Genomic DNA, 26290 nt, shown 5'->3' on the forward strand with positions numbered 1-26290 from the left:
GATTTTAATTTTCTCCCTATCATGTTGTGCTTGAACCATAGAGCGAATTAACATCGGAAGCCATCATTGTAAGTTGTTAGCTCTAATACCAAACCAATGAAACATATCTGGCGAGTATCTAAAGAAAAAATAAATCTAACTTTATTCCTTATTACAATGATCACTACTATATTTATTTATATTAATACATTGAAATTTTCTTTCATCCAAAAAGATCCGGACAGCGTAACTGAATAACAAACTTCAATTCCTTTCAAGATAGTTGATTGAGGCCTAACTCCAACCCATCCAACCGAGCCAAAACGAATCGGAATCTCACACAAAATACCTAATATGACAAAGACCACAATCAAATGATGGAAAGATGACAAAGGGTGGACGTGATGTGACTGGCTAGGTGACAAAAGAGGATGTGACAAAAGTCAAATGTTAAAAATCATTGGACCATCCTTTGTTTTTTGTTTTCAGTGTAATTTGTTTTTAAACCTCAATATAATCTTAAATTTGTGAATAAAATGTGATTAAACTTTGAATTGTGAAAAATAATTCATTGGATTTTTTAGCAAGAATTCATGGATAGGGGTGGCAACGAGCAAGTTCGAGATGGGTCACCTCCATCTCATCATCATCTTATTTATTTAAAATAATTTTTAATTTCGTTCTATTAAAAAAATTAAATTGGGTGAATAAGGGAATTTTAAAAAAAATTTCAAATAAATTATTTTTAAAATTTTTTAATTATATTAAAATAAATATATTTTTATAAATAATTAAAAAATATTATAATTTTTCATAACTTATTTTATTGAAAATATTTTTTTATTATTATATATATTTAAAATAGAAAAATAAGAACTAAATTAAATTAATTTTATATATAATTTGAACAAGACGGGATAAGACAATACCCAAACCCTCTCTAAATCTGTCTCCAATAAAAAAAAAAAAATCTCAAATTTTCTTTTAACTTATTTATTTAAATTTCAAATTCATCTCATTAGGAGTAGGTGAGACGAATATAAAAAAAAAATCGTCCCATCGTTATCCCTATTCATAGAAGAAACGACCTTCGTAAACTCATTCAAGAAAAAATATATTTTTTTTTTACTTGAAAAATGTCATAAAATCGTTGTCTAAGATAATTTAAGTGATAGAAAAGTTCATTTAAGTTTGGTTTATATGATGAAAAATATTAAAAAAGAAGAAGAAACATAAAAAAAATTAAATTAAAAAAAAAAACCAAATATAATGAAAGTATTTATAAATTTCTATACATCATGAAAGAAAATAAATACAATTAATGGAAAAAAAATTATGAATCAAACTTATTTTCGTTTTGCTTCTACCTTTTTATTTTGGACAAGTTGGTGTATGCTACACAAAAAGCAATGTTATGCCTTGAGTGATCATTAAAATGGTGGCAAGGAAAATGATGAATTCCATCCTCACCTGAAATTGAGAAAAGTACAAAGATGTTAAGCAGAAAATGCTAAGAATAATCAATTTGATGATAATGGGGTTAAACAAGTTCTTTTCATGGGGTGGGGTCCAAACTTAATTATGGTCCAGGGGGACGAGACTAAATGATAGTGACTAAGAAAGTGGGACGGCTATCCACTTATCAACAACAATTAGCCCTAGGAACCCACTTCATCCTCTCCATTTTCAAGTAATAATAATAATACACTTTATCCTGTTCATCTTTTGGCAGTTTCCCCCTTTCCCTTATATTTCCTTCTCAAAATTGTTAAACAATATCACACTCTTTTAAGTGACTATTATATTCCAATATTTGGTCAATTTGTTGGTAAGAACAAACACTTTTAAAAGAAATAAAAAATAATATTTGTTAAATTTTAATAGCCGGTCTAGTCTAGGATGGCTCCTTTTTTTTTTTTATTTTAACATAAAGTTAATTGGAGTAAAAGTCGTCATTTTAAAAGCCCTTTATAATATATGATAATGGGTAAGACAAAATCAATAAATAAAAAAATCTCTTCACCCAAAAAATGACAAAGGAATTTCAACCCGGGATGGTTTTGTTTAGAATTATACTGGTTTTCAAGTCCGAAACTCTCGATCATCTTTTCAAAAAATAATTTTTATTTTATTTTTGTTCTTCCAAATAGAACATGGTCATATGACTCATATCCATGTGAGTTGATATTTTTATTGGAGATGTTTAGTAAAATTTAATACTTATTATTTAATTATTTAAGTTGACTTTAAGTTAAACTATACTTAAATTATTAACTTATAATTTATTACTTAATTCTTATTTTAAGTATTAAGGTTGTTTAATAAAATTAACTTAAAACTAACTCTAAATTATCAAATTGACATATTTATTGTAATAAAGTTTAATTAGAGACAAAAAAAATCTAATAATAATGAAAGTCATAAAGTAATAAAGGAGAATATAGAGATAAGTAAGGTAAATAAAAATAAAAAAATAAAATAAAAATATAGACTTAAAAATAAATTAATTATTTTTACTTTTTAGTTAAAGTTGTTTTTGACTTTAATCATACTATTAAGTTATTTTACCAAACTAGTTAATTTACTTAATAACTTAAATTAAGTTATCAAGTTATTTGATTTATCAGATACCCACTAAATATGAAGAAAAAAAATTGTGTAAATTAAAATAGAGTTTTTATTTTAAAAAATATTTTTTTTACATCATAAGTTCTTTAAATAAAATTAAATAAATTAAATATAGAAGTTCGGATGAAACTTCAAAAAGAGTTTTTACTTTCTACCTTCTCAAAATTCTAGTGGATGAACAATTTTTGGCATTATGTTCCAAAGTAACAAAATGGTTTCTTGTCTTTGCACTCATAAGTATTATACATACAATAGTTAGGGATGGATTGCCCCATTAGATTTTCAAACACAAAATAAAATATTCGAGATGGGTCAAAAACATAGAAAGTATTTCAAAGAAGATTTGGGTTTGCTTTTATTTTTTCATGTTTCCCAAACTAGCCCTCTTTTCTTTTTGGTGAAATCTAAGAGGAAATCAGGATTTACGAGGTAGTCAAAGGTGGGATTTGAATTTTTTCTTGGTAGAGATTCCTCTTTTGTTGCTTTTTTAGGCTTTAAGATCGAAGGCCTCTTCCTTTTGGTTTTTTTTTTTGGTTTTTAGCCATTTTAAGGTTCTGAATTTTCACATCACTAGTCATTATCCTTGGCATCTTTGAACGGTAGGTAGTATTTATCTTCCAAGCATGGTATGCTGTGATGTAGACGTGACTATCTCATGTATTTATCAGCTTGTTTTTGTCCAAATATAAAGAGGGACTATGAGTTGGAATCACATTAAATATGTTGAAAAATTAGGGCAGGGCGGGTAGTCAAGAAGAAAACAAAAAGAATTGAAAGCCAACATGAATTGTTGAATTGTTGTCTAAACTATAGATCAGATCCCTAGAAATCCTATTGGACGGGTTTGACACTATGGGTATTTTGAAAAATGAGAAATTATGTAAATACGTACTATTTCCAAAATATGGAGGAAATGATAACTCATAAAATTATTTTCATAGAGAGTACATTTTAGAAAAAATAATTTTCATTTCATATATTGGAACCGTGTATACTTCACAATACGCTTATATGCGTATATTATTTGTCACCTATATTAGCGCAACTCACATAAGGATGATACATCATTCAACAATGTTACTTTTAAGACTAAAACACATAAATATATTTTTAAATAATGTGAGGTAGACATTGTTCTAATGCATGAAATAAAAATTATTTTTCGGTTCTCTTTTCATCTATATTTTATAAATATTATATGTTAATATAATTTCCCCTTTGAAAAAAAGAAAAGAAAAATACAATAATGTTTTAAAAAACATTTATTGAAATATGGTACTTTTGATATATTTTTAAATATATTGTATTTTCAATAAATTCATTTGAAAATTGTCTTTTAAAAAAATAATTTTAGTTGAATGTTGAAGCTACAACTTCCAATTAATGTTATCAAAAGTACAATAAATTCCAAAATAGTTTTAAAATTGTCATAAATTCAAAAATAATCCCAAAAGTATCATATTTTAATAAATATTTTTTTAAATACATTTTTATTTTTTTAATTTTAAATCCCGCTATGACATGCAAATGATTCTTTTGATATCTCCCTTTTCCTCTTTACATGTGAAAAGTTTTGTAATAATTAAACAATCATGTGAAGACATCCAAAATTTTATTAACTTTCTTCCTTATTCCTTCTGCATTTTGGCAGCTAACATTATGAACTCTAGCTTGATTTGATCACTAGGAATTATTGTTTGCTTCGATTGAGGAATTGAAAAAGAAGAATACATTGAACCTTAAAACAAACATGTTCCTGGGTTTGCACTCAAGTCTCTTAAGCTCCCAAGTCTTTTTGTCGATCAAGGAGAGCCACAAAGCTTGATGAAATAATTTTGCCAAAATCTACGGCTATCATCCAAGACGCGTTTGTTTTGGGCCCAATGGGGCCCTCACATAATTATGCAGGAATTATTGCAGCCCTGAATTTTAGGGGGATTATCCCCACAGAAGAGAATGGGTCTTAAATGCACCAAATTCATAGGAGATTGACGCCAAAGTGGCTTCACCAATGGCGTAAAAAGGATTTTAGAGATGGGATAAGTAGAGGCATCAACACCCACCTCCCAAGTTGGCCATCTTGGCTATCAAATCATAAGGTTTCTGTCATTTTCAATATTGTTTTCCCTCAAACTCTCAATGCAGCATCTAATTCCATATGGGCCTGCTGATGGCTGTGGAGGGCTGAGTCAAATCCCTATCTCATCGTCTCATCCCGAGCAAGTTGCGTCTCTTTTAATTAATACATAAAAATAATTTATTAAATTTAAATCTATTTTCTATTTTTCTTCCCAAATTTTCCTTGGAGTTTGAAATGGCTGCTCTCCTCCAGTCTTCTTTGAACAGCACATGGCTGAGATGGGCGGTGCTTGAAATTTTGAAATGAAAATGACCAATGGTCATATTTTTCATAAACCCAGAAAATTCTGGTCTTTGTGACTTCGCCATCAAATGTAGCTTTAAAGGAACAATGTCATTGTACCAATGACACGTCCATTCCATGTCTGTTGCCCTGTAGAATTCACTTGACCAGAGTGACCACATAGAACTGGGAGAAATTTTCCCCAATTCCAAGCCTTACTCCTGTCAACTGTCCTTTTCAGTTAGTTTGAATGAATGATGTTGCAAAGAGATGCTGCTCTGCTCTTAACCTAAAAAATAAAAGGGTATATCATCTTTTCAAATTTCATCTAAATGGCTTTTACATATAAGATTTATATCAAAGAAATATATCTTTTTCGATATTTATAAATAAAAAATAAAAAAATATTATCAATCAGACTCATTATTCGTACCTTAATCCTATTTATTTGTATTTTATATCTTAGTGTCACTCGTCTGTAATCTCGTTGATGGAATATCACTATAGTATCTTTATATTAAATAATTTATTTTTCAAAAATTTACAACTTCTCTCTACATTTCTAAAAAATAATGGGGTCTAGCACATGGATTTAATGTTTATTTAAATTATAGTTCATTTAAGAAAAAACCTTTTAGGCAAGTTACCGTTCAAGTCTTATTTTTAAAAAAATTAGGAAATTAATTTAAGTATGAAAATTTAATTATAATATGCTTAATAGTATAGAAAATAAATTAAAATTCAACTTTACACTCGTTTATTACTTTGTGTAATGTTTTAATTATAAAATATTTTGTCTTTGTAATAAAGTTCGTTATTTAATTAAATTTTATTTTTATAATTTTAAGATATATAAAAATTAATAAATTTATATGGATTAACACTGTCATGACAAAAGTACGATTATCCGAACCACTAAAAATCTAAAATTCATGTTATTGTGTCGTGTAAAAAGTACAATCCATGGCCTTTTGTTGGGCCGTAGATAGAAAACCAACGAAAGGCCCAATGAATATGTAAGTACGTACTCTGGCCCAATGGATCAAAGATGTGGGCCACTTCTTGCCGGGCACTGTCTGGATGAGGTTCCCCAAGTCAATTTCTTGTGGTGGCCCAATGATGCAATCAATTTATAATTTTAATTGAAAGAAAATATATAAAAGCTACCCTCAAATGTAGGTATTGATCAAATCAAAATCAAATTATTACTTTTATGATTTGATCTATGACTCCATTAGTCCATTATATTCAAAAGTGTTGGAAATTCTCCCAAATTCTTAATTAATAAAGATTTTTTTTATAAAGAATATTGTATAAAATATTTCCTAACTTGATATATTATTATAATATTAGATTTTTTATAAAATAAAAAAAGTTTGTTGAAAATATCTCTATAAATATATTTAAGTTATGAGAAAAAAAAAAGTTATAAGATGTAGATGAGTCTATAAAGACTATATAAGGTGGATAGAAATGTAAAGGGAATACCAGTCGAACGCAGAGGTTGAAGGCTTGTGGTTCAAGTTGTGGACGTAAGTAATGGGGGTGGTCCAGGGTGCAAACAAAAGAAGTGGAGAAATATGAGATGAAAAATTATTAATTTTGTACATTAAAAATAAAAAATTCTAATCATTATTATCATACAATTTGAAAAGAATAAGGGAAAGAGTAGTCATACTAAAAAAAAATATCTAACAATGACAATGGAATTTTTTTTTTTTTTCATTTATTACAAATGCAAAAAACTTATATCCTAAGTATGAATGTCCTCTATATAAGAACGGGACTAAGAAAGGAAAGAAGAATGTAACAATGACTACTTGAAGTGATAGTGACGATAATTTTACTAAGGAAGAATGCAAAAACAAGTGGTCAACACGTGCTTGTGCTTCGTATTTTTAGAAAATTATGAAAATGAGATAAATTTTTTAACTAGTAATATAATCTTCAACAAGCTTTTGAAGAATAGTATATTGATTTTGAAAAGTTTGGTTTAAGAATGTAACAAAAAAAATTTATCTCTTGAAAAAGAACTTAAAAATTATTTTATAAAAAAGCCTCAAGTATTTCTCTTTCAATCATTTGTAACTTTTACGGGAGAGAAGGTTAAATTAGCAACACTTGTCATTTGAGAAAATTATCATTTATTACTTATAAATCTTTTTATTTGGGTTCTAAAGGGGAGAAAAACCCCCAATGATTGGTATTAAAAATTAAAGGAAAAAAATATATGTTATTTTTAAGAGAGTTTGGATTTGTTTGATAACAATTTTCGAGAATGATTTTATGTTTTTTAGAATAAAAAACTAGAAAACAGTTTTGAAAATTAGAAAACTATTTTTTATTTTTTGTCATAAAAAATAGAAAACATCTTTTAAATATTTTTAGTTATTTTCACTTATTTTTTAAGAGTTATTTTTTTTAAAAAAATTATATACAATGATTAAAAATAAAGCTTTAAACATAAAAAATATTTTAATTTCCCAAACAGAATTTTGTTATACATAAAATGGATTTTAAAATTTATTTTTCAAAAATGTTTTAAAAAATAGTTACTATTCCGGGACTTCATAACTTGTTGGATGTTGTAAGTTGTAACTTCCCCATTCATCTTCTAGTGTCATATTCCGGAGAAGGCGCGAGAATCACAGGGTTCCGATGAAATAGGCACTCGCCGGAGGTCTCTCTGGGAATTTGTTATCTTATAATCCTCGATTCTTTCTAGTTTTGGTAATTCATAATATCGGGGTATCCAAGCATGCCCTCATCATTCTTACTTCGCCGGCACTTGTCATTCTCCGGCATTTCTCCTACATTTCACGGTTCGCGTTCTACTTTCCTGTTTTCTTCTTATTTTATGTGTTTCTCCGATTAAGCTATAATCCTCTGTTTGGTTGCAAAGAGAACAGAAGAACCAAAATTTTAATTTCCTGTTTTCTCTTCCTTCTGTTTCTCGGGAATCAATTGGGGAAAAAGTGATATGCCTGTGGGTGGTGATAAGTATAATTTTACTGTGCGTGGGAAACCCGTTTGGGGAAGGATCCAAGAAAGAGGGTTTTCCAATAAGCTATACACTTGAACGAATTGCCATTTATTGGCAAAATGACGTTTTGTGCGTGTTCATTGATTGGAGAAAATGATTTTGGAGGTCTTGAAGATTTAGCCAAAAGCTGAGGTAATCACTACACCACGGGGCCACATATTTCCTAGGTTGAAGGCTTGAGGGCAGATGCAGAAAGAATGCCCTCTTATGGATGGTTGCTGTTTTGTAGCTATCAATTTCACATATGTCGAACATTTGGTGGGCATTGTATCCCAAATTAGGCAATGTTCTAGGTTTTTATATGTGGTGAAGAGAGACACCATAACAATTTACTTCCTTGTTTTACTGCTTTAGTATTGGTCATTTTCCATGGCATGGTTAAATGTAGCTAGCTTACTATTACTTTATGCCAATGTGGCTGCACGAAACCCTGTTGGTTGAATCATATGATTGTCTGTATGTGCTGCATGCTGCTGGGAGTAAACTGGGTAGTTCAAGCGTATCTAGGTTTAATACTTTGAAAAGGGTGTTTGGGCAACTTAATGGATCAAAGCATATTTTCTTGTGCATGCTTAGTTATTGGATTGATCAGATTTAAAGCTTAGTTAATTTATCGTGCATGCAAGCACGATATTTCAGTTTTGTCATCTTCTGTCCTGTTTTCATTCCTACTATTTGGTAGACATTTCCGCACATTACCAAAAAGAAAAAAACACTAGGAGTTTTTGAGCAAGGTAGTAAATATATTAACAAAAGAAAAAACGGAATGCTCTAGGAATTTGTCAAGCAAGGTGAAATGGGTAATTCTTATCTTCAAATTTCTCCACTTCTGTTTAATCACTATAAATTTAGGATTTAAGTTGTATTGATATTCATGTTACTTTTTCTTGGCAGGAACGATGGAGCCCTTCCATCGGCACCTGGAATTGAGGTTCAGAATTCTAGTTGGTGTTTGTAATAGGATAAGGCAGTTCAGCAGCTCCAGTAGTACCTCGAAGCTTGATTTCATGGACCTGACGTAAGAAATTGTTTTGTATTCCAAAACATATTGATAAAAAACTTAAGCCATGTCTGCAATGATTCTAGTTTTTTTTCTTCTGATAGGCTCGGTTTTAGGATTTCAAGCTATCTTTCCATTTCTGTTTTTCTTATGGTATAGGCTAGGATATACTTCTCAGAGTAAATTTTTTAATATCTTGGGATCACAAAACTTGCAAGTTGCTATAGGTCGGATTTGGGTGAATCAGCTGAGTCTAGTTTTATAAGCTGAAACCATCTATCATGGGTGAAAAAAAATCAATTATTTTCCTAAACAGTGTTTCAAAAATGTTGGAGTGGTAAAAACATATTTTCTAATAATTAACCATAGAATATGTGTGATGTCTGTGTCAGTGCTTTTTTTTGGGTGGGTGGGTGGTGGGGAGTGTGCAGGTGGGCAGGCGGGCGTGTGGGGTGGTGGTGGTTTCCTTTGGAGATAGAGTGGGGGAATGCAGAGAAAACAATCATGTTTCTGTGCTTTCTCCCATCCCTCAGTTCGAATTTTTGAATAAGCAACTTAGATCAGTGTTGTTTTCCTCAATGGTTTATCTTAGTTCTATATACATCTCCAAATTGATCTTTTGTGCTAAATGTGATCATAATTTTGGCCTAGATATACCTACCATCTGCTGGTATTCTTCTTATAATCAGGTTTCTGTTTAATTTCAGTCATCCTCATACATGGTACCCAAATGCTCGAAGAAAGAGCCGGAAAGTGATCATGCATGTAGGTCCCACAAATAGTGGTAAAACACACCATGCTCTGAAGCGACTAGAGTCAAGTTCTTCTGGTACGTTAGAAATGCTAATTTACCATGATTTTTATTTTTTGTTTTCTTACCCAAGTACTTAGTAGGACATTGAGGGTGTAATGAAATAAAAATAAACTGGTTCAGGTTCAAATTATTTTCATTTGATTTGTTATTCTGCAGGCATATATTGTGGACCTTTAAGACTCTTGGCATGGGAGGTGGCAAAAAGGTTGAACAAGGCAAATGTTCCTTGTGATATGATTACAGGACAAGAGAGAGAGGAAATTGATGGTGCAAAACACAAGGCCATGACTGTTGAGATGGCTGATGTGACCTCGGACTATCATTGTGCTGTCATTGATGAAATTCAGGCATGTTAATGGTTTATCTATAGAAACATTTTATATGATAGTCTAGCAAGCTCATAACAGTATTTCTTGCTATTAAACCCAAGCCGGACATTTTAGATGGAATGCCAAGTCAGAGAAAGCAAGTGCTAGCAAACAGCAGGTTACAAAGTAGTATCTAGGCCTGGGAATCAGCCAATCAACTAATTCTGTGAGGGTTTGGTTCTGGACAACCTGAAACTAACCTGTTTGTAGTTGGGTTAGAAAATTTTTTACTTGTTCTCTACCCGTTTGGTATGGATTTAATCTTAAATCCAACTGCCAACGTTTGTATTAAAAGCAACGGGAAAGAATTAGTAACATAAGCAATATTTTAAAATAATAATGGGGTCGGAATCTTTTAATGAGTTCAGATGTTTCCAGCTCCAGATGTTTATAGCTGGGTTAGAAAATTCTGATTCTTGCTGTAACATTCCATATGGTGTTAGCCTTAAATTTAACTGCCAACCTTGTAATATTAAAATCCTATGAAAAGAACAAGAAACATAAAGAAATGCTTTATAAAAGATCATAAGATCTCTTTTTCTATCAAAGCCAAAAGCCTAGGCCAAACTGAACTTGTCTGTATCTGAGTGCTTCAATTTGACCTGTTCCTTAATTGGTTCCAGATAAATGTTAAATCTCAGATGCTCTCATGTCTTTGGGGTTGATTTATTCAGCTATTAGCGTCTTCTGTCCTTGGGCAATTGTGTTTCTAATTTTCCATATAAATACAAAAATAAGGCAAGTATGCCATGTGGAGTTCCTAATTCTCTCACCTCATGCTGCTAGCACTGCATCATAGTAGCATTGTGAAATATGCCTTGAGATGCACAGAAAATAGATCAGTGATGAATTTGGTTTTATTTTGTACTATAATATGGATTATGTATGAGACTGAGTTGCTCTGTTACCTTGTTATGTCAATTAATAGATGGTTGTTCTTAAATCTTTATTTGCTTTTTGTTTGAAGTAATTTGAACCTTTAAGCAATGAGTCTATAGTAACCATTGTTGTGCTTGTTTTTCAATCAGATGTGAATTTATGATAAATAGTTAGGGAGGACTAATCCTTACTGTACTGTAGGAAAAGCCTCATACTATGAAGAAATATATGGAAGTGGGATTTATCCCAAATGTATGATTAAAAATAGGATTTATCTCTCATCTTGGTGACTTTATAGATGTCTTAAGCTATTGGTATAGCCTTTTAATTTTCCCTGTTGTGGCTCCTTCAGGGGTGTCTCATGTACACCATGTATACAATCTGCTGGGCCTTTGGTTCCTTCTAATTAATTACAAAAAAGCAGTCTATATGTATTGATTATTCAGTTGCAGTTCCTCATTTGTCTTGCACTAATGAAGTAATCTCACAAAATAGCTAAGTCCATCAAAATGATATGAAGCAAACTCCTGATATAAAGTTTTGTTGTTGGAACTTGTTTTTTATCAAGCAAACTTGTGGAAATATCTTTTCATCATTGTTATTGTTGTGTGTTTTTCGTTTTTTATCATCAATGTTATTGTTGTCTTTATCATTGTCTTTGTTTTATCTTTATTTTTATTTTCTCCCTTTTTTTCAGATGTTGGGATGTAGGACAAGGGGTTTTTCATTTACGCGTGCTCTATTAGGAATTTCTACTGATGAACTTCACCTCTGTGGAGATGTGTCTTCTGTTCCTCTTATTCAGGGAATACTTAAGGTGACAGGAGATGATTTTGAGGTAATGAAATCAAGTGTAGACATGCATTTGGTCAAGTTGCCTCTTGTTTTAATTTTTGAAGGGACATTTTTTCTGCAATACTTTCCTTCAGATGAGATTCTATTAGAACATGGTTTAGTGGGGATTTTAATGCTGTATCTTGCCCATGTACACATCCATCTATTAATGTTGAAAGGTACCATTGTGCAAAAGGTAGATAATGAGAAATGATAACTATACTGCAAAGCTGTTATTGTATTACCTTTTCCTTCTTTTTGGTGTGTGGGTAGGACAAGGGGAGAGATTGGTGTTGACGATTTGGGGTTCCAGGTTCATTTTGATCCATAAAATTGCTTTTCCTGCAAATTAATGTACCATGAAGTTTTCTTTTAAAGGCATGGATAGCATAGGTGGACATCCATGTGAGCAGACTCTTAGGAAAGATTGTCTGGGAAGTTTTTTCACCTTGTTGTGCAGTTCTTTGACTGATTTTTTATTGTGTCGCTTCCTTTTTTTTTCTTTGGTGTTGGGGGTTGAGGGATTGGGGTTTGGGAGGGTGCTTCCACTATTTCTAGAAGCACTTCTGTTGATTTGGCTGTAAAATTGCTTCTCCTTGCACTGTGTCTAATTCACTAAATTCTCTTAAGGGTTTTCTGTTACAGTGTACAAATGGTAATGATCCAATGGTATTAATGAAATTTCTTTTTAAATATCATGTGTACCCCCTCAGTCCAATTATTGTTAAGTAATCGGTAAATCCTTCTGATTTTGTGGCATTGGTTTGAGTGCTTTTATCATGTTGCTTTTGATGTAATACTGTTTTGTTCTGTTCTTGGCCTTAGGTTCAATATTATGAGAGACTTTCACCTCTAGTTCCATTGAATGTTCCTCTCAGATCCTTTTCTGATATACAAACAGGCGACTGCATTGTAACTTTTTCACGTCGTCAAATATACAAGTTAAAGGTGAAAAATTACTTTCCTTTTAGTTTTGTTTATTTTTTTTCCTTCTTTTCTTGCCCATGTTGTGGATTCAACCATTTGGCATAGAATATTCTTGTATTTACTGGAATTTTCTCATTGTTCACAATATGTTTGCTTTGAACATGACGCTTTATGTCATGTAGTAGTTTGGTTGTTAGTTAGATCCACAAATTTGTACCAATAAGCTGTGGCCTTGTGGGATCCAGAGGCTTCCTTCATGACCCCAGGTTTGGAGTTTGGGATTTCAAGTCTGCCAGGTAGCATAACTTATATAATTCAATTAGTAATGAATTTCTTGGAGTGAAACATCCTCCCAACCCCAATACCCAAAGACAATGTAGGAGATCACTAACCATGTGGCACAAAGGGTAAGGACTTATTTAAAAAACAGTTTCCATTTTAGTCTACTTCTGGTGTCTGAAACAGAGCAATTTTAAACCTGGACTTGTTAAACTGTCTGGCCTAAAACCACATCACATCAGGTTGGGCTCACTGCTGATCTAAATTGAGCTAACAACCTGGATGACATGATATAGCTGCATGACTAGTGTGGATGGTAGTTGAAGTGGTTTGAACCTTAATCTAGGATGGTAGTTGAAGTGGATCAAACCTTAATCCATCTCACAAATGATTACCTATGTTTGAAATAAGTTGATTCCACATGTTGAAAACTGTATTTACATGTCCTGTGTTAAACTTCACTAAACTGTATTTATCTTTTGCTGTGATTATCATTATCATTATTGGCTAAGTCTTGCACAGGACCTTATGTTGTTAATTATATATTGCCCTTAGTATATGAGCCCAAGTAACTTAGTTTCTTTTATCTTTCTGGCTTACTCTGCACGGTTGACATGCAATTGAAGGGACTAACTTTTCTAACTGCATTTGTGTCTTCTCCAATTCTGCTAGAGACAAATTGAAAATGGGGGGAAGCATCTTTGTTCTGTAGTTTATGGTTCACTGCCACCAGAGACTCGAACAAGACAGGTATCGGTTCCCTCCTATTAAGAAGTACTGTTTTGCTTCATTAAATTTCTTTTGGTTTGTACAAATGAATGCTCCCAGTTGACAACTTTTAAGTTTTTCTTTCTTTATGCATGTCCATATTTTTTTTTTCTTTTTTATTTTTCTATTTTGAATGACATCATTTCCTAATGTTGAAAACAGAACTCATTCTCTCAGGTTTTTTCCTTAGTCAAGTTTGACTTTTGCTATTAATCCTTTGTCCTAAAATATCGTTTGTTGTTCTTATATTTGATCTATCTCTCTCTCTCACTCTCTCTCTTATATATATTTATGTATGTATGCATATTCATCCATCCATCTAATTATGTATCTTTATATTGATCTATCTACATGCTTGTACACATCGTGTCTCTAAAACCTTCTGAAGGTACACTGTTGTTCTTATATTTGATAAGGATTAGCTAGTTAAATTTTCTTTAGGGTTGCAGGCAACAATGTTCAATGATGCAACCAGCGAGTTTGATGTTCTTGTGGCTAGTGATGCCATTGGGATGGGTCTTAATCTGAACATTTCTAGAATCATATTTTCAACATTGAAAAAATTTGATGGCATAGAGGAGCGGGATCTCACTGTACCAGAGATCAAACAAATTGCAGGTACCTTATTATCCATGTAGCAGAAGTTTGGGATTTTCCCTTTGTATCAATATGCCTGTTTTTGTATTTAGATAACTATGTCCTTTTCTTTACATGATGATTCTGAAACAATTTTAATGTTAGTTAAAAACCATTTTATCTGTTTGCCTGCTTCAATGTTCATTTGTCATAGACTCATAGCTGTTTGTTTCTGAAATTTTGTGAATGGCTGCTTATCTTTTATTTGCACAGTCCTAGCCAATATACATGCTCTTCTAAAGATGAATTTAGCTTCCTCCCTTCTTTTTTTATTTTTTAATTATTTGCTTGTATCATTTTATTTTGATGTAAGAAAAAAAAAATGTTGCAATCAAGAATATTGCTATACTGTTGGGGAACCCATTTTTTAATTTAAGATGGTGGCTTGTTACTCTTGTTAAATCTTTGTCAAATAATGTGGTTCAGTGATGAAGTCTATGCTATATGTGGCTTTGTATGCCAACCCTTTGCATATCTAGCAAAGTAGTTTATTTTAAATGATTAATTAGTTGATCTCTTTCCCCTTGAAATGAGGCAACAATATTTGACTAGAATCAGGGGGCATGGATCATTAAATATACCCATTTGAACAAAGCCTTGTGAGAAGTTTGTGAAAATTTTGGCCTGGTGGTTAGGCCTTTTATTTTTTCCTGTTTTGGCTATAGGATGATGTATGCTTTATATGCCCTATAGTGCACCCCATCTATGACACACACACACACACACACACACACACACACACACACACATTATGTGTTTATGCATACGTATGTGTATATGTATATATATTGAAAAAGAAAATTCTGCTTCAGATGGCTTATTGGTTCTTTTTAGGGAGAGCTGGCAGGTTTGGATCAAAATTTCCTGATGGTGAAGTGACTTGTATGAATGTGAAGGATCTACCCTTGCTACATTCATCACTGAAATCCCTATCTCCTGTTCTAGAGGTGATTGCACAATCGAAGAAGTGACCAACATGAAAAATATCCATTTGATTACTCTCAAGAGATTAGACCTTGATATGAATTCATATTATTTACCCCATAGATCAAATTATTCCAGGCATTACTAGATTTTTTTTTTTGGTTTTTCACCCTACTTTTCTATTTTCCATTCACTAAAACAGAACACATCTTGTAATGCAGCGTGCTGGATTATTTCCAACCTTTGATCTCTTGTTTATGCATTCACGTTTTCATCCAACAAAAAGCCTCTATCAGATGTTGGTAAGTCACTTTTTTAGTATCTCTATTTCACTGTCTTCCTGCCTATCTAAATATCTTTATTTCATACCTCAGTAACATGAACATAGGATTTCTCATGCTTGATATTTTATTATTAGGTAGAACAGATGTGTAATTGCAGTGCGTTTGTGCAGGGTTACCTTGAATGGTTTATGAAAGACTGTCTAGATAGGATAACCAAATCAGTTATTCTGACAACTGATTTAGGATATGTTTGGTTGACCATAATTGGATGCACATAACTTGGAAAGTTTTGATTTGTTATTTCAAATTTGGGAACATGTCGTACCTATGGAGGACTTGGTAATTCTTCCCATTCCTAGGAAGAAAGCTAAAATGAAGGTGGATAACTTATTTTTATTCTCTGTATTATTTACATCTAAACCCATGTATTAGTATTATTGGGAGTGTTAATTGTGTAAATCCAAATTAATTCTCAAGATAACTAAATGCTGTAATGGAAGTAAAAAATGACAGGAGTTTCAAATTCCCAACTTTAGCCAAACACTAGAATGGATCATATTCATTATATTCTTGGACTTTATTTCCAGAAATATGATTTCCATTCTCAAGTTTAGATGCTGGCGAACCAAATGCAGCCTTAATGTATCTTTTTAATCATCAAAAATTGCAGAATAATTTCTATGAAATTCTGTAAGGAATTCTCTGTTCTGATCTGCAGTCTCCCACTATTTATATTTATCGTATGTATAGACATCAACCTAATTCTGGTTGAAAGCGAAACACAATATTAATTGTTGAAATTTGTGGAATTTCCTAGATAGATTTGAGATTTTCAAATTTTTGAAGATTTTGAAATAGCTCGAGATCCAATTCTAAATGTTGAAAGTTTTAACAATTTGAAATTCAATCCATCCTGCTCTTTTCTGTGACACCTAATCATGGTGCCCACCACTATATAATAAGTGTCACACACACTGATACTGTGATACATATTTATCTGACTTACTTTTTCTTTCCAGGAGCATTTTGTAGATAATGCCAAATTATCTTCAAACTATTTCATTGCTGATTGTGAAGAAATGTTGGTAAAGTTCTTAGTGTCATGTTTTCTTCCCTACTTTCCAGAAAAAGGCCTTTTTTTTATCAACTGAGAATATTACCTTTTTTGGTTATTTACTCTTAATGCCACTTTTGCTTCATTAACAACAGAAAGTTGCTGCAATCGTTGATGAGTTGCCCCTTGGGTTGCATGATAAGTACCTTTTTGTCATTAGGTAACATTTCTGGCCCCTTCTCAAAGAGAGCTTTAAATTTATATTACTTTGTTCCCCAAAACTCTTTACTTTTTTGTGGAGGGTAATTTTTGAGACCCCCTTTACCCACTATCCGAAACTATTGAGTCTCCTGAAATTATTATTCATGTTGTTATGTGGGGTTGATAAAGTTCAACTTAGCTCATTTGCCAAAAGATATATTATGCTGTGGCATTGGGGTCTTACAACTCAGTTCTGCAATCCTAAGGTTTCAGGATGTATTGGCTAGCACAGTTTCTTGGATTGTTGCTGATTGCAAAGCAACTTAGCTGACTAATTAAGCTAGCTTAGGTGTATTCTAATTTCATTAACTTGATTTGATTTAAATTTAATGATGTTTGTGATGTGCAGTCCAGTTGACATGAACAATGACATTTCATCTCAGGGTCTTATACAGGTAAGATTCATCTGAAGTTTTGATGATTTTTAGATGTTTGTTGTGAATGAGGGAACTGAGATATATTATTAATTGGATACTGTGGACTAGTTTGCACAAACTTATGCGAAGAAGGGCATTGTTCGACTTCGGGAAATATTTACACCAGGGACACTTCAAGTGCCGAAATCACATTCTGCACTTAAGGAGCTTGAATCCATTTACCAGGTTAGATTTGTTCTCATCATCTTCTTGTGTTCTAAGGAGTAACATGAGATTCCACATCCAAATACCCTGGCTACAAATTGTCACTCAAAGGAAATTGGTATTTGTAGCTTGTTTACTGAATGGAGAAAATGTGCAGGGTTGGTATTCAAAAGTTCTAGTTTATTTAGTGGGTGAATATCAGAGCAGGATCAGGAAAGTGAGAAGTATGGAAATCAAGATATGAAAGTTGAATTTCAAGAGTAAGAATTACGTTTTGTCACAATTTTAAAATTAATTAAAAAATGGTGTCATGAAAAATCAAATTGTTATTGTTTGTCTAGGACTAAGTTTTATGTATCAACCAACAGCTTCTTAATTTACTTGTGCTTTACGGCTGTTTGTTCTCGTGGAAGTCATTTTTCGGCAGAAAAATATCATTCCAGTGTCTGACTCATTGCACAATTTGGTGTGTTTTCTATTTTTCCAGTAGGAAGTTTCTCCAGTATTTTCACCTTTTAAGCTGTTGTTAATTGGAGGTTCTCTAGCTATGTTAATTTCATTTTCCTATCTAGAAATAGCTTTGAGACCAACTTATGGAGCCATGAAAGAAACCTATTATCTGTTGCATGTAGTCATTTAGTTGTTTGATTTTCTTCATATATATTTTTTTTTCATCAAACCAGAAAGCTGAAGGATTTGTCAAATACAAGTGAAAAATGATTTCTAGTCCACTGTCAACTATTCTGTTTATCAGATCAATTTGCTGCTAAAATCTTCTTTCTAATTTGGGTTATCACCTACTGAAGGTATTGGATCTTTATGTGTGGCTGAGTTTCCGATTGGAGGATTCGTTCCTAGACCGTGAGCTGGCATTGTCACAGAGGGCCATCTGTAGCATGTGAGTGCTGTCCGGAGCTTTTCCAGTGATCTTTTAGTTTTCATTTGGGTTGATATTTTGTTATTCTATATGAAATTTGTAGGTTGATTGAGGGGTTCCTGGAAAGAGGAGGGTGGCGACAGCCAATGGCAAGTAGTGTGCCCTCTCGCATTAGCTCAAATTCTCTTTTATCACAATCAAACAAGCAAGATCTGTGAGACATCATTTGAAAAAGTTCACTCCATCTCCTTTACGCTCTGTTTGACTTTGGACGAGTATGAAGGTTAAAGTAACTTGGAAACTAGAACGGCCAATACTTGCTACTTTCTTGTAGTCTCTGTAACTAATATATCCTTACCAATTCTTTTGGCAATCAAACCAAGCATTAAGCTTAAGCTTTCCGAGGAGAAATTTCATGCTTCTGATGCTACAGTTTTCTTGTAAATTCTAAATGCACACTTTATTCAACGTTGTATTTTCTTTTCTTGCTGAACATTCTTTGTTTATGTGAACCAATTGATGGAAAAGAAATAATCAACTATTTTTTTTGTTATTTTTTCCTTTTAAGTTCTATCTCTGTATATTGTGTAGCGAAAAGAAATAAAGTTGTTCTTTTTTCCATGCTTTTTGTTCCATCCTTCCATTTGAAGCTCTCTCCATAGTAATATGGTGCACACTTTTTGTTCCATATTTCCATTTGAAGCTCTCTCCATGGTAATACGGTGCACGAGAATGTAGATGCATTCTTAACTTTTGTGGTTACCTTCTTGTCCAGACATATATGCATCACAAATGAAGCTAACTGGAAGTTCGTTGCAATGCTTGGTTAGTAATGTCTATATATACATTTTGTGGTGGAGGTGTACAACAACTAAGAAAAAGTTATATACATGAAAACAGGTTAAAAAGATGATCTATTGCAAAAATAATTGAAATCAACAAGTATTCACATCAGGATTCTACTTCCTAAATCAATGGAACCAGAACCCCCATTGAGGGCTCCAAGATTCATCCTGGTCGCATGAAATGGCCATGCAAAAACAGGTCTCCCTACCTTGCCACTTTATCACAGTCATCAAATGTAGTTGTATTAATCAAATATGAAGCTACAGGATGAAACTTTAGCATGAGATGGCACATTTTATCATCTGAAGATCATGCTCCCCCTAATAGCCGACCTCTCCAACATGATGTCCTGCGGAGAGTTGCTTTTGCCATTGGCAATGTCTTGGAAACTAACAAAACCATTACACAAAATGACCCATGCCCAGAAAGAAAAAGAGTAGAGAAAAGTGATGGATCAGGGGATGCATCCTAAATCTCAACAGTCATCCTTGTTGTCTAGCCTGTGACATCAACTTTTCAACCCTTTCCTTGGCTTCTACCATACTCTTCTTTTCAAGCTCTTTCAGCAACAACTTGTGGGTACAGTCCTTAGGAACCAATCCCTTTGACACCATTTCCTCAAAAAACAAGCAAGCATGTTCAAGTTTCCCACTCTTACACAGTCCATGCACCAAGAGAGAATAGGTTCCAGCTTCAAGACTTGTGTCGTTCTTAAACATGTGGTTCAACAATGCTGAAAGCACCTTCATTCTGTTGTTTCTGCAGCACATTTTCAGTAAAGGGGAGTAAGTATTAAGATCAGGCTTGCAGGAACTTTCTTCCATTTTCAGAAGCAGCTTCAAGGCATCTTCTTCCTGGGAATGCATGCAGGCAGCAGAGATCATGGTATTATAGGTCAACACATCTGGGATTGCACCCTGCTTTGTCATGTTCTCAAATACATCCCGAGCATCCTTAAGCCTACCTGCTTTGCTTAGTATGTAAATCAAGGAACTGTAAATCAGGAACACAACTGCTTCCATTCATCTTCTCATACACCTCCAAAGCTTTAGATATTTCCTTTCCCTTGCCCAAAGCATGCATAACAATGGTGTATGTCACTACATTTGGGGGACACCCCTTTTCCTCCATCTCATTTAGTACAGAATCGACTTTGCGAAAATATTTCTCATGACAGTAAGCTTCCACAATGGACGTATAAGAAATCACATCTGGGCAGAACCCATGTTCCTTAATCTCTACCATAGACTTCATGGCATCATTCATCTTCCTAGCTTTGCACCAACCATGAATCAATACATTGAAAGTATGAGAGTTCAAAGGAATTGAATCCTTGAACTGTTGAGAAGGTCAACGACATCTGGCTTTCCATTGACAAAAATATCCAGCCATATTGTATTAGTTGTATATTTGATTAGTTGCCATTTATACTTAGACTACCAAGAATAGATTAGCATGATTAACATGATTGTAGGAAATCTCTTGTATAAAGCTACGTTTCCTGATTCAATAGTATTATTCAATAAAAAGGAAAATATTCTTTTCCCTTTATTTTACATGGTATCAGAGCAGGGACTGATACCCTAGCTCTCTGTTTTTCTTTTTGCCTTTTTTTTTATCGTTGTTTCTTATCATCATGGCAAATGAGCAATATTCAGATGGAGGCAAGCTTGATGCTATCAATCCATATTTCCTTCACCATTCTGATCATCCAGGGATGATGCTTGTTTCCAAGCCTCTCAATGGGGATAATTATTTGACATGGTGTAGAGCCATGATGATTTCTTTGAATGCCAAATCCAAGTTAGGTTTCATAGACAGGACCACCACAATGCCGTCTGCCACAACCAAACCAGATGACTATGCTTCATGGAAAAAATGCAATGATATGGTCCTCTCTTGGATTCTTAATTCACTCACACAGGATCTTGTAGGCAGTGTCATTTTTTCAACCACCGCCCAGGAGGTATGGGAAGACCTTCGGGATCGTTTTTCTCAAAGTAATGCCCCTCGTATTTTTCAGATTGAGAGAGACATTGCTTGTCTTGCTCAAGATCAAATGACTGTTGCGGCTTATTACACAAGGCTAAAAAAATTATGGGATGAACTAGGATCCTATAATGACACCATTTGCTCTTGTGGGGTGGATCATAAGAGACGCAAATTGATGCAATTTCTCATGGGACTTAATGAGTCCTACAATGCAATCCGAGGACAGATTCTATTGATGAATCCATTACCTGATGTTGCCAAGGCTTACTCTTCCATTGTACAAGAAGAGAAGTAGCGAAGCCTAGGGGCTGCACGTGAGATGACGGAGAACTCAGCCATGGTTGTTCAAAGGATTGAACTGGTGGTTCTGGCTGTTAGACATGGACAAGGTTCTTCTTCTTGTTCCAACTTGTCCAATAGAAAACCTTTGCATTGCTCTTATTGTGACCGTGACCATCATGTGCGAGAAACATGTTGGAAGCTGAATGGGTACCCACCAGGACACCCTAAACATGCATCAAACAAGTCCAATCAAAGAAGCACTCATTTTAAGCGCAACAAAAGCCATCAGCCCTCTTTGAACAATGTCAAAGAGGGTCCAATGATGTAGGAAGTGCCATTGGTGACAAATGGGCTCTCTGATTTGCAAATTCAGCAAATCTCATCCATCATGCAGGGTAAAGGAACAACACAATCTGCCAATTCTAAAGCTGATGTTGTTGGTACTTCTTCAGGTTTGTTACAAACATTGTTGCGCCTCCATCAATTAATTATCGACAGTGGTGCAACAGACCACATTACCTCATCTCCAACCTTGCTTGTCAACAGTAGTAAGAACACCCGTTTGCCACCAGTTGCTATGTCAAGTGGAGAACAGGCTCTGATTACATCCATTGGAAATTTACCTTTGAATTCCAATATTACTTTAAAAAATGTGCTTGTTGTGCCATCTTTCAAGGTGGATTTAATGTCTGTGAGTTGTGTCACCAGAGATCTCATTTGTTCAATAACCTTCTTTCCTCATTGGTGTATTTTGTAGGACTTGATGACGAGGACAACGATTGGTTTGGGTGAACAACGAGACGGACTTTATTACTTAGTTGCATTGGCATCAGAGAAGCCAAAACCTCAAACTTCATCCACAACAACTACTTCTTGTTGTTCACCCGGTCCTCAGGTCACCTTCTCCACCACTTTGTGGCATCGTCGATTGGGGCATTTTTCTTCCTCTAGATTACATTTTATGGCAAAACATTTGTTAAGTTTCCCTTTCCAGTCTAATAATGCTTGTGATGTTTGTGCCCTTGCAAAACAAAGTCGACTTCCATTTTCTGTTAGTTCAATTTCGTCTGTTAGACCTTTTGAATTAATTCATTGTGACATTTGGGGCCCCCATAAAATTGCCTCTCTTTTTGGTGCAAAATATTTTTTGACTATTGTGGATGATTATTCTATATTCACATGGGTATTTTTTTATGCATCACAAAAGTGAAACACAACATTTACTTGTCAACTTTTTTTCATTTGTCCAAACACAATTCCATGTTTCTATAGCCAACATTCGGGTTGATAATGGTGGAGAATTCTTCTCTATGCAGGAATTTTTTAAACAAAAAGGGACCACTTATCAACATTCTTGTGTCTATACCCCTCAACAAAATGGGGTTGTAGAGCACAAGCATCAACATATTCTTGAGACAACTCGAGCTTTTCGTTTTCAAGCCCATCTTTCTTTACATTTTTGGGCAGAATGTGTTTCTACTGCTGTTCATATCATTAATCGTTTGCCCACACCACTCCTTTCTCGTCAAACTCCTCTTGAGCGACTCTATGGAAAAATTCCTTCTTATTCCCACCTTAGAGTTTTTGGGTGTCTAGCATATGCTACTGATGTGCACGTTCCCTATAAATTCGCTCCTCGAGCCAAACGTTGTATTTTTTTTTGCTATCCAGCTAGTCAGAAAGCTTACAAGCTCTATGACCTTGACACCTATAAAATGTTCACTAGTCGTGATGTTGTTTTTCATGAAACTATTTTTCCCTATGAGTCCATTTCTTCCATTTCCTCAAATTCAGGCCTTGTGGTTCCTCTTTCTGTATTCGATTCCTCACCATCAGAACCAGTTTCTACTGTCCAACAACCCATACCACTGAATTCAATTTTGCCTCCGCAATCACCTACTAGTCCTCCTCGCGAACCCATTTTATGTCGTTCTCAACGACCTCATCACCCTCCCATGACTTTACGTGATTATGTTTGCAACTAAGTGACGTCTCCCACCATTTGCCACCTTTGTCATCAAGTCTAGAAAAAGGTATGCGATACCCCCTTTGCCATTTTGTCTCTTATCATCGTTACTCACCACAACATCGCTCCTTTATTCCTACTGTCAGTCAAGATATTGAGCCTACCTCTTATACAGAAGCAGCCTCTCATCCCCATTGGCAAGAAACAATGTAATCTGAATTGGCCACTTTAGATGCCAATCACACTTGGTCCCTCACTTCTCTTCCTCCTGATAAAAAGCCAATTGGTTGTCGTTGGGTTTATAAAATCAAACGGCACTTAGATGGCACTGTTGAGCGTTTCAAAGCTCGTTTGGTTGCAAAAGTTTACACACAATTGGAAGGTTTAAATTATCATGACACTTTTTCTCCCACTGCTAAAATGATTATTGTTCGTTGTTTATTGGCTTTAGCAGTTGCCCAAAATTGGTCTCTTCACCAACTTGATGTCAACAATGCATTTCTTCATGGTGATCTCCATGAAGAAATTTATATGACTCCACCTCCTGGTCTTCAGCGACAGGGGGAGAATCAAGTGTGTCTCCTTCACAAGTCGTTGTATGGTTTAAAGCAGACTTCCCGAAAATGGTTTGCCAAGTTCTCTACAGTTATCCAAGCTGTTGGATTTACTCAATCCAAAGCTGATTACTCGTTATTTACATGTCAGAAAGGTAAATCTTTTACAACTTTGTTAATATATGTTGATGACATTCTTATTACGGGTAATAATGTCAAAGACATATTAGCACTCAAGCACTTTCTTCATAGTCATTTTCGAATTAAAGATTTGGGTGATTTGAAGTATTTTCTGGGCATCGAAATTTCTCGGTCAAAGAAAGGTATTTCCATCCCACAACGAAAATATGCTTTGGAAATTTTAAAAGATAGTGATTTTTTGGGTGCTAAACCAGTGAGCTTTCCCATGGAACAAAACATAAAGTTCTCATATTTAGGTGAATTGCTTAAAGATCCATCTCAGTATAGACAACTTGTTGGACGCCTAATTTATTTGACTATTACCCGACTAGATATCACTTATTCGGTCCATATGTTAAGTAGATTCATGCATACACCACACAAACCACACATGGAAGTTGCCTCACATGTGCTGCGTTATTTGAAAAGTAGTCCAAGATAAGGTCTATTTTCCCCTTCTCATAATGATTTATCTTTACGAGCTTTTTCTTATTGGGATTGAGCTAGTTGTCCAATATCTCGTAGATCCACTACATGTTATTGTGTTTTTCTAGGATCTTCTCTTATTTCTTGGCGGACAAAGAGACAGAAAAACGTATCTCTCTCCTCAGCAGAAACCGAATATAGAGCCATGACAGGTGCATGCTGTGAATTATCTTGGTTGCGCTCGTTATTGACAGATTTGAGAATATTGCATCTGAAGCCAACATTGTTGTATTGTGATAACACAGTCGCATTACATATAACAGTCAATCCTGTTTTCCATGAAAGAACCACACATATAGAGATGGATTGCCATTTTATTCGTGACAAAATACAAGATGGTTCAATTGTAACCAAACATGTTGCTTCAAAGAATCAACTTGCAAATGTATTCACCAAGCCATTGGGAAATGAAGTTTTCTCAACTATGATGGGCAAGTTGGGAGTTCTTGACATTCACTCTCCAATTTGAGGGAGAGTGTTGAGAAGGTCAATGACATCTGGCTTTCCATTGATAAAAATATTCAACCATGTTGTATTAGTTGTATATTTGATTAGTTGTCTTTTATACTTAGACTACCAAGAATAGATTAGCATGATTAGCATGATTATAGGAAATCTTTTGTATTAAGCTACGTCTCCTTATTCAATAGTATTATTCAATAAAAAGGAAAATATTCTTTTCCCTTTATTTTTACATGAACTCTACAAACACATCATTAGCATGCTCAACGCTATTCTCCTTAACAGGGCATCCATAAGCGTATTCATCGCCAACGTGTCCTTCACGCCAAACCTCTCCATTCCTCGAAATGCCTCTATGGCATCCTTCCACCGACTCGCCCTTGCAAGCCTTCTCATGACCTTAGTCATTGTGGCCAAGGAAACATATCCCCCCAATCGATCCATCTCCTCCACCAACTCCCACATAAGATCAAACTTCTTCAACTTCCCTAAGATGTCAACCATTGAGTTGTAGGAATTCACAGAATGCCTATAACCCGTTTGAGCTTTTGCCCACTTGAAAAACCCAAAAGCCGGGATCCAATCATTGCTGAATCTCTTCAAAACTTGCTCAACCAAGCTTTCAGATACACTCACGCCACACCCACCTAGAGCTTGGACAATAGCATCAGCCGAGGAGTGCCTAAACTTGAGAAGTTCACTAATTTTATCGATATCACTGTCAATAGTCTCCTTTAGCACGTACGCATCAACTTTACTGCGATGATCATGCTTTTGATTCTCCGCCCAATAAGCAAGTTTAGGAATCACGAAATCATCATCAGAATCTGAGCCAGCAGGGCTGTTATTCTGAGAGAATTTGACCCAGTCCGGAAGCTCGGGTGACTCGGCCGTGGTGGGTGACCCAGTTGTGGTGCAGAAACGATTAAGCGACAAGTAATGGAGCGCATTGAGAAGGAGATTATTACCTTTATACATATATGGAGTTGTCGATGAGCCTGAATGCGAAAAAAGATGGAAAATT

The 26290-nt window shown here is 34.2% G+C and overlaps 1 protein-coding gene and 1 pseudogene across 1 annotated transcript; one reads left to right on the forward strand and one right to left on the reverse strand.

The window, feature by feature from the left end:
• Positions 1-7557: 7557 nt before the first annotated feature.
• On the forward strand, positions 7558-19039 carry LOC100264771 (ATP-dependent RNA helicase SUV3, mitochondrial). The gene is made up of 16 exons (XM_010651640.3): positions 7558-7791; positions 8907-9030; positions 9720-9841; positions 9983-10173; positions 11771-11911; positions 12733-12855; positions 13786-13863; positions 14331-14499; positions 15352-15464; positions 15663-15743; positions 16745-16810; positions 16935-16999; positions 17390-17435; positions 17526-17642; positions 18428-18519; positions 18602-19039. The coding sequence occupies exons 1-16, from the start codon at positions 7728-7730 to the stop codon at positions 18714-18716; spliced, it is 1707 nt and encodes a 568-aa protein (XP_010649942.1). The 5' UTR covers positions 7558-7727; the 3' UTR covers positions 18717-19039.
• A 521-nt stretch (positions 19040-19560) lies between these two features.
• LOC104879275 (pentatricopeptide repeat-containing protein At3g22670, mitochondrial-like) lies at positions 19561-26244 on the reverse strand (annotated as a pseudogene).
• Positions 26245-26290: the final 46 nt, after the last annotated feature.

Source organism: Vitis vinifera, chromosome 5, assembly GCF_030704535.1.
Source record: "Vitis vinifera cultivar Pinot Noir 40024 chromosome 5, ASM3070453v1".
NCBI lineage: Eukaryota > Viridiplantae > Streptophyta > Magnoliopsida > Vitales > Vitaceae > Vitis > Vitis vinifera.

Coding starts and splice junctions, on each gene's coding strand:
- LOC100264771 (XM_010651640.3), top strand. CDS start 7,728: ATGCCCTCATCATTCTTACTTCGCCGGCACTTGTCATTCTCCGGCATT. Junction 10,174..11,770: donor CTGTCATTGATGAAATTCAG/GCATGTTAATGG, acceptor CCTTTTTTTCAG/ATGTTGGGATGTAGGACAAG. Junction 17,643..18,427: donor AGCTTGAATCCATTTACCAG/GTTAGATTTGTT, acceptor CACCTACTGAAG/GTATTGGATCTTTATGTGTG.